At 36.8% G+C, this 16,410-nt stretch overlaps 1 protein-coding gene across 1 annotated transcript in view; it reads left to right on the top strand.

Moving 5' to 3' along the window:
- Positions 1-12,909, top strand: part of Sema3d (semaphorin 3D) — a 191,657-nt gene extending 178,748 nt beyond the window's left edge. Inside the window, exons 17-18 of the mRNA XM_042272919.2 lie at positions 1,906-2,045; positions 8,660-12,909. Coding sequence (XP_042128853.1) covers positions 1,906-2,045; positions 8,660-9,097 — 578 coding nt within the window. The 3' untranslated portion in view covers positions 9,098-12,909. The remainder of the gene's footprint in view (positions 1-1,905; positions 2,046-8,659) is intronic.
- Positions 12,910-16,410: the final 3,501 nt, after the last annotated feature.

Genomic DNA, 16,410 nt, shown 5'->3' on the forward strand with positions numbered 1-16,410 from the left:
TGCTCAAACACTGCGCTTGAATGTCCATTTAGCATCTACAGTGAATGACTGAGAATTGTTGTTTTCAGGTTCTTCAGACCACCTCATATAGTAAACACTGCCATCATTCGCCCAACTGAGAGGCAGCTAGTAATCTTATTGGCACATTTCTTTCACAGTCTTATCACTGAACTCTTGATAATCCTTGACTCTAAAGCCGAATTCCACCTCTTCTTCTTGCCATCAGCGACAAGGAAGCTATGGTTTCTATTCAGTAGCCTCTTCTCTAGTTTCCCTGCAGCTACATTGGCTCCTTGTCATTCTATAATCAACTCAATATTCTGAATAATTTTTTTTAAACTCCAGTCAGATTATGGTGTTGCCATACTAGAAACATTTTACTGGATTCTTAGATAATTAGCGAAAAATCCACAGCTTTACCCTGGACTATAAGACCATGTTAGACTCTCTAGTGTCAGGTCATTGGTAACCCCCCTCACCTTCTGTTCACTCATTGGCTTTCCCTTGATAAAGGGGACCAGCATGTCCTTCTTGGGTCTATTTGTGTTGCTGCAACTAGCAGTGTGTAGTCTTTCAGGAACTCACACTCATGAACTTTCACACCCTGCCATTTTATACTGATACATCGATTCCTCAGAGACACCTTCCCACCAATCCTATCTAAAAACTTTTCTGCCTTTCTCTCCAATATTTATGTTAGTCGTTATGTGTGCTTTACTTTGGGATTCTCCTAGGTTCATAACCCTTAGTCCTTTGCTGATGCCTGAAATACTAAATTAGTTTATTTGTAGAATGGAATATCTGAATACATGATGGAAAAGTTCATGTTTGAGCCAGGCTGTGCAGTCATCATTATGTCTCCTTGATCAATTTGAACTACAGATTTTATATACCACATGGAACACAACCTTTTAGTACTCTGGATAGAATGTATTTTAGATAGGGTAGCTGAATTAATAAAATATCTGAGAACCTACTCCTTAGAATCTTATTAACTGACTTATACTAAATACATGTTAGGTAAAGAGTATCTCCAAAACCAAAATGGTAGACAATAGAGACAAGGTCTCCATTCCCAGTAAGACCATCAACCTTGCTCATGTCACACAATCTCATCATGCTTGGCTAGTCTCCTTGTTTCCCTGATTGCAGACATCAAAATTTCTAAATATTATCTGCTCAACTCTGTGTACCAATTTAGGTTAATTCTCTCTCTCTCTCTCTCTCTCTCTCTCTCTCTCTCTCTCTCTCTCTCTCTCTCTCTCTGTGTCTGTCTGTCTGTCTGTCTGTCTGTCTGTCCTTCTGTCTCTTCTCAAATAAACTGATGGGTCCGAAGGGAATGACTTAACAGTAAAATGCATTGGCTTCTCTTCTAGATAAATTCCCAGCACTCACTTAGCAACTAACAACCATTTGTAATTTCAGCTCTGAGTGATGTGTCACCTTCTTCTGGCCTCTGTGGGTATTGTATGCATGTATACATGCAAGCAAGCAAAACACCAATACACATAAAATTAAAATGAAAACATTTTAAAAATGTATAAGTCAATAAACACTAAATTATTCTTCCAAAACTGACAACAGTATGACCTTAAAACATTGAAAGACATAGAAAGTTATTTAATGAAGAGATACAATATTAAGAGTTACATATTGTAAACTGTTATTTCTTTAACATAATTGTAATATGGCAATAAAGCCTAAAATGATGATACAGGTGTAGTTTAAACATCACTCTGTTGGACAGTACTGATTCTCAGGTAACAGTATTATAGCATGAATTTTCTTTCTCTTTAATAATGTGTAAGTTTCTTCCCTGGTGACATCTGTTCTCAATCAGTCTATTTTCCCATTGCTTTTAAAATCAGGCCAAGGTTAATCTCCAAAGCTATGTTTGCTTTCTAGGCATTAGTCATGAAACAGCTGATGAAAAGGTGATTTTCGGAATTGAATTTAATTCAACCTTTCTGGAGTGTATGCCTAAATCCCAGCAAGCCTCTGTTAAGTGGTACATCCAACGGTCAGGAGACGAACATCGTGAGGAGGTAAGCGAGCTTCAGCTAGGATGCTGTTGTCAAACTGAAGTCAAGCTATTCCTTCTGCGAGTTGCACAGCCTTGAGTGCCACAGAGCACTCTCCTCGCTGTTAGATAAAAGGAAAGTAGAGTTTATGCTAACAACAGAGGTTACAATTGTTTGGGGGTAAGAACAGACCAATTCAATGCAAACGTAGCATTGGTATATATTTTTTAAATATAGTCACATGAATTTTTTCTTTCAAATTCTATTTCTTAAAGAATTTCAAGACAATTTCTGATTATAGATGAGAACACAATATTTTCATAACTATATTAACATCACTAAATTTTAGGTACTATTGAGTTTAATCTAGGTCACAAAATGAAATCTTTCCAGAAATATCTATTTCTATTATATTGTATCATAAGAGGAAATTGGATAAGTATTTGGACATGTGCAGATTTTCAGTTTTTTTATGTATTAATTCTTAAGTAAATGGAGAGAAATGTAATGTTTATTCTTTTTTCCTGCTAATTTTCTTAACATAGACTTGAGATTGAAATATGTTATGAACATTTTATGACATAGATAAGTCATATATGTTACAGAATTTAATGAGAATATTTTAGGCAGTCAGAAATATTAGATTAATATTGTCAATATTATGAAGAAAAGGCTATATTGTAGAATTGATTGTTGTTATGTTTATTATTAATGAATAAAAAGAAGCAAGAACAAGGGCTTGAGAGATGATTGAATGGTTAAGAGAATTGGCAGCTCTTCCACAGGGCCCAGATTCAGTTCTTAGTACCCACATTGGATGGCTCATAACTGATTGCAACTCCAATTTAAAGGGATCTAACATCCAAAACCCTCTCTGACTTCTGTGGCCTGGCTTACACTCATGGCCATACATATATACATAAATAAAAGATGTTGAAGAATCCAATGATATTTTATTAGAATTTACAGTTCTCATATTACATAAGAGACACTAGTGAGTGGAAGTTTGCATGCAGAATTCAGAATAGATATTTTCAGAGTTCAAGGATGCTCCTGAGGCCCTGGTGGACCTGACATAACTGCCCTCAAATATTCAGAACATATTGCAATCACAAGTCTGTGGTAAAAAAATTAACAGAAAAAATAAAAGAATAGTCATCACTTTTCTCTCTGTTGACTGAATTTTACTACATAAATACACGAAACTGGAAATTTGCATGTGCCTGTTGACTCTATTCTCTATGATGTCACATATCAATAAACCTTGACATCATTAACCATAAATTCTAACTTAGGCAGGGAATATACACATTCAACATTTATTTTATGTCTATCCTATCTTTCTATTTTTCTAATCTATATTGAACTATTATCTGATATAGTAATGATTATTCTACTTCAAAATAAAAGTCCTTTTCTCTTTATCCAAGAATATTTATCCAATATTCTATATCAAGAATATTGAATGCTGTCTATATTTTAAAAGCATATTTAATTTAGTTACATTTTATATTTAATTTTATGTGAGTTGAAGCTACTTTTAGATTTTATAGCTAATGGGGTGTCATTTTTCTTTTTATTAAATATAATTACTTAGAGAGTTATTTGTCCTCCGTTGCAAATTAAACCTGACCTTTAGAATGAAAAGTACAGTACTGCTTGAGGTATTTATCCCTCCTACTGTAGATACCTGGATTTTTCATTTTTCTGAAATTTCTATGTGTTGTTTTAATGTACCTTACAGCACTATATCACATATCATGATGGTACCATGCTCCATGAATTTCAATGGAGCAGAAATAATGCATTTATTGAACTTTGCTGAAGAGTATGTTCCCTGCAATGTTTCAACTGGTGTTTTCATCTGGCTTTGCAAATGGGCAGTTTCCCATTGTCCAGGACCCGCAGTGCTGCTTCCTGAGCTGAGGAACAGAGCAATATCCTGGCTGCACTTGAAGCATGCTGCCCTGCAGGATGCCCTTCTGTTCCTCACTCTAAGGTCGCCACTTGGAATCTTTCCTTTGCTCATAAAAAGCCCCGGGGATGGACCATGGTCTCCTGGGCTACAGTTGCTGTCACCAGGTTATTCTGTACCAGGAGGAGCCGATTTCCTCACCGAGCCACGTCGCAGCTGGGTGCTTTGCGGAGGTCATGAGTCAGTTATCTGCTGACTTTCTTAGAACGCTGGTCTTGAAACTGATGGTGTTTTTGCTGTAGCTAGCAAGTTAATTGGCAGTCCCCGAGCTTCTGTTGAACTTTGGGGATAATTTTAACGAAGAAAAGAAGTGATCCTTCATGTCATTTGCCATACTGTTTTTTTCTGGGTGGAGCTGAATGTTTTAAAAGCATCTTCCAGTATCTGCATTTTCCATCTGTAGGTCTCTGTTTTCCTTTCGTTCTTTTTGTTATGAAAGCAAATAAATGGTTTTAAACTTGCAATAGCATACAAAGAACCGTGAGACCACTTAGTGCAGATAAGCATGAGTGATATTTTGGGTTTATTCAGTTCCGGTACTCTTCATTGCCCTGGGAGGATTTTTGAGCTTCCTCCTGTTGGTGGTAAACACCACGCCTTTGTCTCTCTTTCATCCAACAGAGTCCACAGTAACCAATGGAAGCTCTTAAAGTTGCTCATGTTTTCTGATAATAAAAAGGAATCCCTTTAGATCTAAATATTTACTTTTCTATTTAGTTAGGACAAACTCCTGAAAACACAAATGCTGGAGACATTGGTCACTATACTATTTGCTTGCCCATCATTGTCACCATCGAGGCAGATGCTCCTTGCAGAACAAGTGTTACTGTATATAAGATTTAAGAAACACTTAGCAATTTGGAAACCACACACACACACAATGTGTTAAAATTTACTTCCTTTAATAACAGAATGTGTGAGCAAATGTTCTCATATTTCTTAGCTGTGTGTTTCCACTCATTTTTTGGGGGGAAGGTAGGGAATATGTTAGGTTTCCATCGTTTGGGTAGTGGTAGCAGACTCACTTAAAAATACTTTGCTCACAGAAATCAATAATGTAATAGTAACACATTCTAAGTAACTTAATTATATATCTTTTGTTTCTTTCAGTTTTTAATTTTTCTACTAAAGTGTTGTATTTAATATAGGCAAATCAACCTATTTCTAAGTACACACTTTCCTAACTATTCTGCTTAGAAACTTCTCACACAATAATAATCTCCAAACTATTTATATTTATATTTTTATGTTTACAATTATTCAAAATAAACAACTATTCTAACAGTTATATATAAATATATAAGTTTCATTTCTTAAAAGAATGAACGAGTTACTTTAGTAATATTTTTTCCTTTTGCTTTTTGCCTAAAAATTATTATTGCTTTTTTGTTATATTAATAAATGCTTCATTATGTAGCATTATGCAAGCATAATTGGAAAAGCCTAAAATACACATATAATTTTTTTCTTATAGTGTTTTTGCTTCCTCCCATATTAAATTAGAAAAATAGTCAGTATTTAACCTTAAATACAACACATTTTATACAGCAGGTTTATAGATGTTCATATTTTTCATGATGAGAGCGTTTTTCCTTGTTTGATACCCATTCCCTTCTGGTAATATTTTCTGTTTTCTGGAGAAAGGAATATTCCTGAAGCTGTAGTTTCTTCTAAGGCATGAGGAATGCTTTAGGCCTTCCAGCTGCTCTTAATAAAGAATAAAGCACCTCTCGTCTTCACCTGCTCTTTAGTATCTAAATGACTTTCATCATTTCTTTGTTCGTCTCATTTGAAATGAATCGCCTTTCACTGAAGAGCTCCATTTAACAATGCCAAGCTTGTAATCATTGTCACACTAGGCAAATGGATAGCTGGCTCCCACTGAAGAACGGTTTGGGTTCTTCAGTTTAGGGAAGCCTTGGCTTTAGCACTTCTAAAGTGGAGAAAACTGCATGAATTTGAATCAGTGGCCAGAAATGATCTCTCTGAGAGGAGCTTGACTTTCCCAGTGGTCTCTGCTGCTGCTTCACTGTGAGCCATAGGCTGAGGGTGTGCTTGTCCCAGCACAAAATGGAAGCATTACAGAGAAATGATGGAAAGTAGGCAAATGTTAATCAACTACTTAACTTCTGGGTCACAGATTTTTATCTGTAAATTGTAAGAATCCTCTAAATGTGTGAAATCAAAATTTGATTTATTAGATTCCACTGCACTAAAGCTATATTTTGAATTTTTGGAAAAATAAACAAAAATTCATTAAACAACCTGATAGACCTTAGGTAAACTCATGTAGCTCAAAAAATTTGAAAGCACATTTTATGACTGTTGGAAAAAAAAGACAACAACAACAAAGAAGAGATAAAGTATTCCATGGAAGGAAAAAGAAAGTGAAGGATCATGTCCTAGGAAGGAAATGCCAGGTGTTTATGTAATGTACAGTCCCATGGGGATTTAGCTAACATGAAAAGGAGGCAAGGAAACTCGGCCTCAGGACAGAGCATCATCAACAGGATACAGAAAGAGAAGGACAAAGCTGTGATGGGGTGTTGCCCATTGCACATGAAGCTGCAGTCATAATTTCTTCCTGTTAAGGATTAAAGAAAACAAGAGAAAGCACCGAGCCGGAACTGTGACCGTGTCTAAAGGACACATTGAATGTAGCCTGAGCAACAGGCAGATGCAGAACTCAGAGGTATCTGTGAGATGTAGAGCTGGACTAGAACTGCGGCCAGCCACGTGTCATGTTGATGGCCTTGGGTGTCTTTGATGAAGGGAACTGAGGAAATTGTAGAAATAAAACCTTCCATACAACACGGCAGCTATAATGCTGCTGATACCTCACATTTTAACTTCCAAATTTACCATGTGCTACTCAGGAACTGATAGGTGGGAGAACACTGGGTAGGCTCAATCAATCATAGGAGGAGCCAATCAGACAAGAAACCAGCATCTAATTTATATATATATATATATATATATATATATATATATATATATATATATATATATATATATATATATATAGTTTGAGATCAGCTGTATTTATAGTTTTTAAACAATTACAATAATGTTATTTAAAAGGAAGGCATGTATGTTCTGTGTTAAGTATGAGACTGCTGTTCTTGTTCAACAATGTCCCTTTAGAAGTTGACAAGTATACATACATGTTTGTTTTAGGCAGGGCGGTCCTGTGATTTGAGAACATAAATTAATTTGAGGTGAGTTTGTATTACAATAGCATTTTAGATGCCTTGGCTTTTTGACTGTAGCCAGTGGGAGGAAAAAAAAAACCACATCCAGCTCAACAAATGGTCTAAGGAAAGGACACAAAACAAGCAACCAAGCCAAGCCTGATGGTGTGGACTCAGGGCAGAGCAAGGCAGGCCTGGAGACCATTCGGCCTCATTAACCAGGGATCTGAGCTGTGACCTGCCTTTGGCCTCAACTGGTCCCCCGCCAGCTGCACTTCTCTGGCACCGAGGGTGGTTTGCCATATACTTGTTAGTTAACTGGGCTGGTAGCCAAAGATGTTTCTTTCCCTTTTCTCATATTTCCAGAATAAGAGAGATTTTTTTCCTACATACTTTTCACATAAGAATGTGAAGTAGAGTCCACCCACTGTGAGTAAATTTAATTTAGCTGTCTTTATGCCCCTTTCATTTCCATCAGCGAGAAGTCTCCAATTCCGGGACAGATGTGTATGCTGGGCAGTCTTCCAGGTGTCCTTGTTGTGTTGCCGTTCTGCTTCAGGCCTAGCCACGCAGCAACACCCCACCTCTAAGCAAGGCCCTTGTGTTGGTAAACATGCCCCTGCTATGTGGAAGATAGCTCATTATTCGCTCCGTTTGTGAGCCAGGCAAACTTACCACTTGAATTGTCTCTCCATGTCACTGCTGCAAAGAGTGAGCGTCACATTTCAGGGGAGGCTCACTTTACTCATTGTCCTTTCTCACACTTTCAATCACATTACCGTGTTAGACAGAGTCTTCCCAGCTATGGTAAAAATTTCCACACATGCGGCAGTCCAAAGGATCACTTGTACAAGTCAACGGTGACAGGGAATTTAGCTTTAAACAATGCTAGCTTTCTCAGTAGGGGCCTGCTCAGTTACAGCTCCGATGTCCAGAGCCTTAGCCATGCTTTTCCAATTCAGCTGCTCGTTCTCACAGAATATGCAGATCATTGATTTGGTGAGATGTGGAAGGCAGAGCCAATATCACTGGTCTCCTCTCTATCGCAGCTACTGCACACTCTGAGTTCATCTTCTTAACGGTGGCTATTTGTAAATTTCCCTGGAAACTCTTCGTGATCTTTGGCCATTGACTTCCATCTGAAATATCCACACAGGCTGCTTGATAACTTCACTTTTGCTTCGTTGTTTCTCACAGCATTTCATTCTTATTTCTACACTGGAGAGGAAAACTAAATATGTTTCAAAGTTCATTTAGGCTTAATAAGATTCAAATGTAGGGAATTCAGGGGACTATTTCTTCAGCTGATTATTTTTCCATCTTCAGCTATGGCTGACAATGTTATGTTTGATGACAGAAAGTTGAAGAATATATCTTTTAGGTTCATCTAACTAAAACTATGTGGTCTGTTTGCATTTGCTTGTGGCTCTCTGTTTCTAATTTATTACCTACATTTTTTTTTCAACCTGCAGTTGAAACCTGATGAAAGGATCATCAAAACGGACTATGGGCTACTGATTCGAAGTCTGCAGAAGAAGGACTCTGGGATGTATTACTGCAAAGCACAGGAGCACACTTTCATCCACACCGTAGTGAAGCTGACTTTGAATGTCATTGAGAATGAACAGATGGAAAATACCCAGAGGGCAGAGCACCAGGAGGGGCAGGTCAAGGATCTATTGGCTGAGTCACGGTTGAGATACAAAGACTACATCCAAATCCTTAGCAGCCCAAACTTCAGCCTGGACCAGTACTGCGAACAGATGTGGTACAGGGAGAAGCGGAGACAGCGCAACAAGGGAGGCCCAAAGTGGAAGCACATGCAGGAAATAAAGAAGAAACGGAATCGACGACATCACAGAGACCTGGATGAGCCCCATAGATCTGTGGCTACAGAGTTTTCTATTTAATTTAAAGAGGAAATTATTTACCTGCCTGCAAAATACTGTCTTGGTTTGTACATCCCTCATGGCAATTCACACATGCCTTCCATGGAATCTCATTAAGGCACAGATTGATATACTGAGTAAGACTGCCTATGGTAAATACGAATTCATCTAAACCAGCTTTTGAGAGCAAAACTTGTATCAGGAAAGTCAAGAACTGTCCTCAAAATAGGAGCCTTACATTTATAAATGTTTTATGTTTTGAATTTAATGTCACATATAGAAGTAAGCTACATTAACATCTCCAGGTCCAATGGAAGGTGCTTCCCCCCCCCCCCCCCGAGCATGTCCATTACACATGGAGTTTATCATGCAGTTGTCTGTATTCTTATAAGCAGTAAGTCATTTCTTTCTAGAACTGGTGACCTTGTAGGGATTCGAGGAGAAGCACAAATCAAAACAGCTTATGTTAATAATAGGAACTTTCTCAAGGAGCCATCAATCCACACTTAGAGCCAGGTATGAGAATTTAGAAATGTGTATGCCTTCTTTCAGGCCACAGGCTACATCTAGTGCACTTCAAAGTGATTTTATGAGAGGGTGTTAAGGATCCCAACAAGGTTCCTTGTGATTGGTCAAGAGAAATGGGTTCACAGATAGAACCTGCTGCTTAATGGTGTGTTCTAGAATACAGAATGAACAATTCCTGTTTTAATAACATGGGGAAATATTTTGATATAGTGAGAGTGGTATGATGTGTACCGTCTCTCAGATGGGACTTAGGAGACGGGCAGAAGGACAGCCATGAATTCAGGGGAAAACTTGTATTGCATGAGAAGGAAGGGGACCACGCACAAACTAGATAGAATGTAAGGGAACTGTTTCCACTGGAGCATAACTATCTCCTAACTTGTAATGTATCAGTCAAAAACAATCCAGATAGAACAAACCGTTAGCAAAAGCTCACGTGAAAGTAAAATTTGTAAAAAAATTATGGGATGGCAGTATTTTATTTATAACTGATGTACTTCTTTGTTCTCTTTTTTCTAAGTATTTATCACATTCTGTATATTGTTTGCATTTACATCTTTATTTGATTATAGTTGAGTGAACAGGAGAAAACAATATGTAATACATACAGAGATAATTAAGTAGATGACCAAGGTGGGGAGTGGGGCTATATATTTGTTGAATGAATAGCTAAGTGCAAACTTTTGATGACGATGACGGGAAGGGTTAAATTAACTCTTTGACATCTTTTTCTTTACACAAATTTTCTGAATTTCCAAGGTGATATATTGTAGTTCAAGCAGCATTGCTTTAGCAGTTTTACAAAAAGTAAGTCTGCCACTGGGAGAGAAAACAAACAGCATTAACATAAGTACCACTTGTGTTTTCTTAGCATGTTTCAAATTGCGCTTTCCCTCTGAACAGTACTTCCCTGCTGGTCTCCGCAGAACTCACCTTTCCTTCCTCCAGCACAAAGCCCCCAGCCTTCCTCTGCTGGGCCCCTTTCACACTCTTTATAGTGTGAAATGAACAATTAGTCACTTCCTCACAAAGAATGCAGCTTTTTAGAAAACCAACAGACGTTGCTTGTTTCTCATGCATTCTACACGCTCTGAAAGTAGCCTGTGTGAAGACTGTGTGATTAAAGAGCAATGTTACAGAGTCAATCTCTTCATTCTGCATAGCATCAGGATCTTACATTCATTTCATCTGCATTGGGGACCTGTCTCAAAGGCATCACACTCATCTGTGGGGGCCTAGCACAATAATGAATAATTGTAGATGCTTCACCCTAAGGAGAAGGAAAAGTGAAGGAACTATTTTAATAAGTGAACCAGAATGAATTGCATCTCCAGAAGAAATACATACAAATACTTGTGTCATGGTTGGACACACAGGGGCCTCATCTGTGTGCAAACTCACAGACTTGCAGTAAACTCAAAGCAAGTCAGAGGAGGCATGCTTCACTTAAAAAATACTTTCAAATAGCTGTGTTTCAAAAAGTAATACTCAAATATGGATGGTGTTGAAAACTTACACAAGGTTCTATGTTTGTATTGACTTCTGAACATTAATTTTATCTAGATAAGAATGTCTAAACCATTTTCTAATTACTTAGTTCAAATGTAATTTTTTTCTATAAACATTCTGTAAATCAATTTTATGTCCTAGGTTTAAATAAAATTCTGGCTGTTTTGGATATAAAACTACTAATGATGAATAAAATATATTATAAAAACTATTAGTAAAATAAGGTTTCGTAATAAAAGTGTGGACTAAGGTTTACATGTATTTTAAAATACAAATTATACCTAATCTACACTTTATGACTTGTTCAGAACACTTAGAAAAGTGTGAATACTCTTTATTGGCAAATGCAGTATTTATCTCCTTAGCACTGAAGATGAGCAGACTCTGCACTGAAATAAAGAAAAAGCAGAATATTGCTCAAAGTTTCAAATATTCAAAAACACCAGATCTCTCAGAAGAGATTCTAAAATACCTATTCATTTATATATAGATATATTTTAGTCTTCAATATACATCTTTAACTTTCTTGTGTGCTTTTTGCTGAATTGTTATTCCAGTCATTTGTGCTGCTAAATGGCATTGTGCCCATCTGCATTCATTTGCATTTAATTTATTGGGAATTTTAAGAGTTTGTTTAGAAATGGATAACCTAAATAATCAATTTATGTAAAATTCTTCTTTTTTTCTTTCCCAGTGAACTCAAAATACCACCATTCACATGATTGAGTAAACATTTCAGAAGACACAGTCAAACTATTTAAAAAATGCTAAGTAGTCATAGGAAAAATGAGTAATTTGCAGAAGCCACAACAAGTCTCCAAGTATCATTCAAATTCCAGCATCTTTGTTCAAAGGAAGACTTCCTCACACAATGCCGCCATGATGTGGTCACATATTTGGAGCTTTCCTTTGCTCTATAACTTGACTCTTCGTATATTATTACATGCTATTCCTACTCAAAGGCTTCAGTTAGAAGGTAGCAAGAGGGACTGCTTGCTGGAATAACAACCAAGCCTGAGTTCCCAGGACACCTAGTGTCATTTCATTCACATGAAAAAATAAAATTAAATTAAATGAGACCTTCAGGAAACATTGATTAAAAAAAAAAAACAACAACATATATCTAAGGTGTGTCTCTCACATTTCACTGGACAAATGAGTGAAACCAGGAGTCCCCTCTCTTCAGAATGACATTGGTAGCCACATTTCTCACATTTTTAGTGTCTCATTTGTCACAGTGCGTTTTAACTGAAAAGCCTTTGGGTGGGGGCATGGGTTTTTTTTTTTAATAGAAATATATATTTTCTCATAGTGTATGGTCACAATATTACAATTTTCACTTTGTATGTGAGGTTAAAAAGGCATAAGATTTAAAATTCCAAGATTCTGAAAATCAAAAATTTAGGTACAGAAGAATGCACAGGTTTTGTAACTCTTGCTTAATTACTCTGTGATGTAAATTATTTGTGAAAAGTTTAAACATAACATTTGGGGAAAGAAAAAAAAAACTTGTCAGAATCCACAGTTAATTTTAATTCTAGCATTTTCATTGGTAGCAATCAATGATAAATCATTCTACTTTTAAAAAATGTAGTCTTGTAGTATAACATAATTAAAATTGTTAAATGTATATTTTGTTTGTATTATAATAAAACATGAGCTTCAGTGTTTGTTCTATTATTATAAACAGTGTTGTATGTATGAAAATTTTCTTTTGTTTTAACTTTAAATATGGCAAGCAAATTTTCTATAGTAAATTGAACTAAACAAAATAAAATAAGATATTCCTAAAGGTTTTCAATAGATATTTTTTATTGTAAGTATGTAATAATTTCATTTGTGAAACAACAAAAAACATCTCTCCCATTTGACACAGCTATGTAAGCTTTATTGTGATATAATTTAGATTGTTTTTTGAGGGTAGTAAAATTACCAGAAGTAACTGCTATCTCCTAAGTTAAAGTTTAAACTATTCCTCTATGAGTCAATATGGATATATATTAGTATAATTTTTTAAAGAAGTTAAGATGAGGCTTTATTATAGCTTCTCAGATTTGTTTCCAACTTGGCATACTCAGAAATTACATTTTATTTTGCAAGTATATGATAGTACAATATTTCCACAAACATCTAGAGATACTATGTGGAAAACTATAAGTTTTTGTGGTGGTCCTAAAAAACTTCAAAGGAGTTAATAGTAACAACTAATTTGTAAGACCTTTGGCATAGTCTCTATGTAACAAGCTACCGTAAATGAGGTAGCTTGTCAGCATCAGCAGGTTTTCGTCAGTGGTTGTGTGTGTGTGTGTGGGGGTGTTCATGATATTCAAGGTACTGGTAATTTCTGTGGCTGGCCAGGGCCACTTTGCCTCCCCATTGTGTTGTCATGTGATGGAAGAGGCAAACAAACCCTTTGGTCTACTTTTTAAAAGGCCCACATTCAGTTTTCAGGACTCTATACTTTGTTAACCACTTCCCAGAGTTTCCTACTTCATAATAGCATCAACTCAGGGTTAGAATTTTAGCCTCTAAGCTGAATTGAGGTGGAAGGGAACTTTTCTATGTAACAGAATTCCAGGTCCTACATCAGACACAAATCACTGCTGTGAATAAAACACAAGGGTAATGACTAAGAAAATGAAGTGGTGACTGAAACACAAAGATGTTTGCATATTCTCTAGCAAGAAGAATCAAGAGTGAATTATTAAGTTGGGAATGGGGAGCCTCTGTCAGACCACCTGCTACTCGTATTGCATGGCATAATTCATTGAGAAACCCAGAAGACAGTTATAAATAAAGTGTCCGTTCAGGAATACAGAAGCTTATACAGATATGCTAGTATACATTGGTTTTAACACACATCCTGAAGAATGATTAGGTAGTGTTCAAGGATGAAAATGCACATAATCTAAGAATCAAATTTCTTCCAGTCATATATAACTTGGGGAAACTTTCTCCGTGTGGGGGAATGATTGGTAGATATTGTCAAGAATGTATACTGCAGGATTAATTATAAGAACAAGGAAGGAACAATCTAGATGCTCACGTCAAGCAGAACACATAAATTGAAATTCTGTCTCAGAATGGATACAGGCGTTTAAATAAGATGTGCTGAGTGTATCAACAGAAAGGTCTCAGAAACATAACTTCAAAGGAAAGGAACTCAAACATTTCAGGAATGCAAACAGAATTTTACAATATTTATCAAGTTTAAAACAGCAAATGATACTGCTTATGAATATTTACACTCATATGTAAATATTCATATGTAAGTAGTAAACATAAAAATTTCTGGTGAAGTTAAGCACTTAATTCAAGCCAGAGTTTCCACTAAGATGCAAAGCAGAGGATGAGAATATGGGAAGCTATAACATTTTCAATAACATTTAAATTCTTTAAAAATATCTAAATTCAACACAGTAAAATGTTGAAACTTGACTACATTGGCTATTGTGCAAAAATCTAGTCTGAACACAATTCTACGTATTCAAATAGCTCATAATAGAAAGTAGATTATATATGTAATAGGAAGATGAACAGACAAATGGTAGATAAGAGGTAAAAAGATCAATAAACGTACAAAAACCTCTACAGTAAATTCTAGAATGTTCCAGAAAAGGGAAAGAGGAAGGAAGCTTACTTCGGAATGCTTGTAATTGCAGCTGTGGTTTTGGAAACACAACTTTGTAGCTTGAGTTATTCTTTCTTTTTTTTATTATTTTATTTTATTTTACAATATAATTTAATTCTACATATCAACCATGGATTCCCTTGTTCTCCCCCCTCCTGGCCCCCTCCCCTTACCCCCAGCCCACCCCCCATTCCCATCTCCTCCAGGGCAAAGACTCCCCTGAGGATTGAGATCAACCTGGTAGACTCAGTCCAGGCAGGTCCAGTCCCCTCCTCCCAGGCTGAGCCTAGTGACCCTGCATAAGTTCCAGGTTTCAAACAGCCAACTCATGCACTGAGCACAGGACCTGGTCCCACTGCCTGGATGACTGCCAAACAGGTCAAGCCAATCAACTGTCTCACCTATTCAGAGGGCCTGATCCAGTTGGGGGCCCCTCAGCCATTGGTTCATAGTTCATGTGTTTCCATTCTTTTGGCTATTTGTCCCTGTGCTTTATCCAACCTTGGTTTCAACAATTCTTGCTCATATAAACCCTCCTCTTTCTCACCAATTGGACTCCCGGAGCTCCACCTGGGTCCTGGCCGTGGATCTCTGCATCCAGTTCCCTCAGTCATTGGATGGGGTTTCCAGCATGACAATTAGGGTGTTTGGCCATCCTATCACCAGAGTAGGTCAGTTTGGGCTATCTCTCAACCATTGCCAGCGGTCTGTTATGGGGGCATAAATCCAGCTACTCTGAACCTGCTAGAAGAGAAAGTAGGAAGTAGTCTTGAACACATTGGCATAGGAGATCACTTCCTAAATATAACACCAGTAGTTCAGACACTGAGAGAAACAATCCATCAATGGAACTTTTTGAAAATGAGAAGCTTTGGTAGAGTTATTCTTTCAACTCAAAATTTCCCTCTGACACCTGGCTATTTTGAACATGCATCAGTTGGGACCTCAATGGCCTCAGCGATCCAAACCCAAGATGAGGCCTTTTCCTAACTACCATCCTATTGTTATGGAATGCTTAAGGTGGGAAGAACCCAGGACTACACATTTAATAAGCTGTAAGGATCACAAAGATGAGTTGGCCGGTTTTAGATTCAAGGCTGATATTAAGTGCAGAATCACTTCTCTTTGGTTCACATAGTAAATACAAAACAATCCATGCTCTTTATGTAACTCAAAGGGTGAAGAAACATATCCGTGTCTTGTAAAGATCTTTAAATGGTTTTTCAGATTAATGTTTTCTTAAAAAAGGATTCCATATTACTTTCTCCTTATGATCCATAAAAAGCATTTTATGTGTAGGAATAGACCAAATATCCTAAAATTTGCACTTTGTAAATTTTCTGTGTTCATGGATCCTGTTGGTGAGAGGTTCACAGACACAAATACACAGTATAACCTCACATGTTCAGGATATATGCTACAAAGAAAGTGGAGACTGAAAACAGTTTACCACATGGGAAGTCCTTGTCCAGAATAAGGAAAGGGGTTATTTCCTGGCCACATACTGCTAAGCTTTTAATATGTTGAAACAAATTACTATTGAGCAATTCTCTCCAATTATTTAATTATATTATAATTACATCCCTCTCTTATTGGTTGTTTTGCTATTGAGAAATAGGAAAAGAAAAACTTTTACTCCCTCATGGTGATCTGTGTTTGCTATAGT

Source organism: Peromyscus maniculatus, chromosome 3, assembly GCF_049852395.1.
Source record: "Peromyscus maniculatus bairdii isolate BWxNUB_F1_BW_parent chromosome 3, HU_Pman_BW_mat_3.1, whole genome shotgun sequence".
Lineage (NCBI taxonomy): Eukaryota > Metazoa > Chordata > Mammalia > Rodentia > Cricetidae > Peromyscus > Peromyscus maniculatus.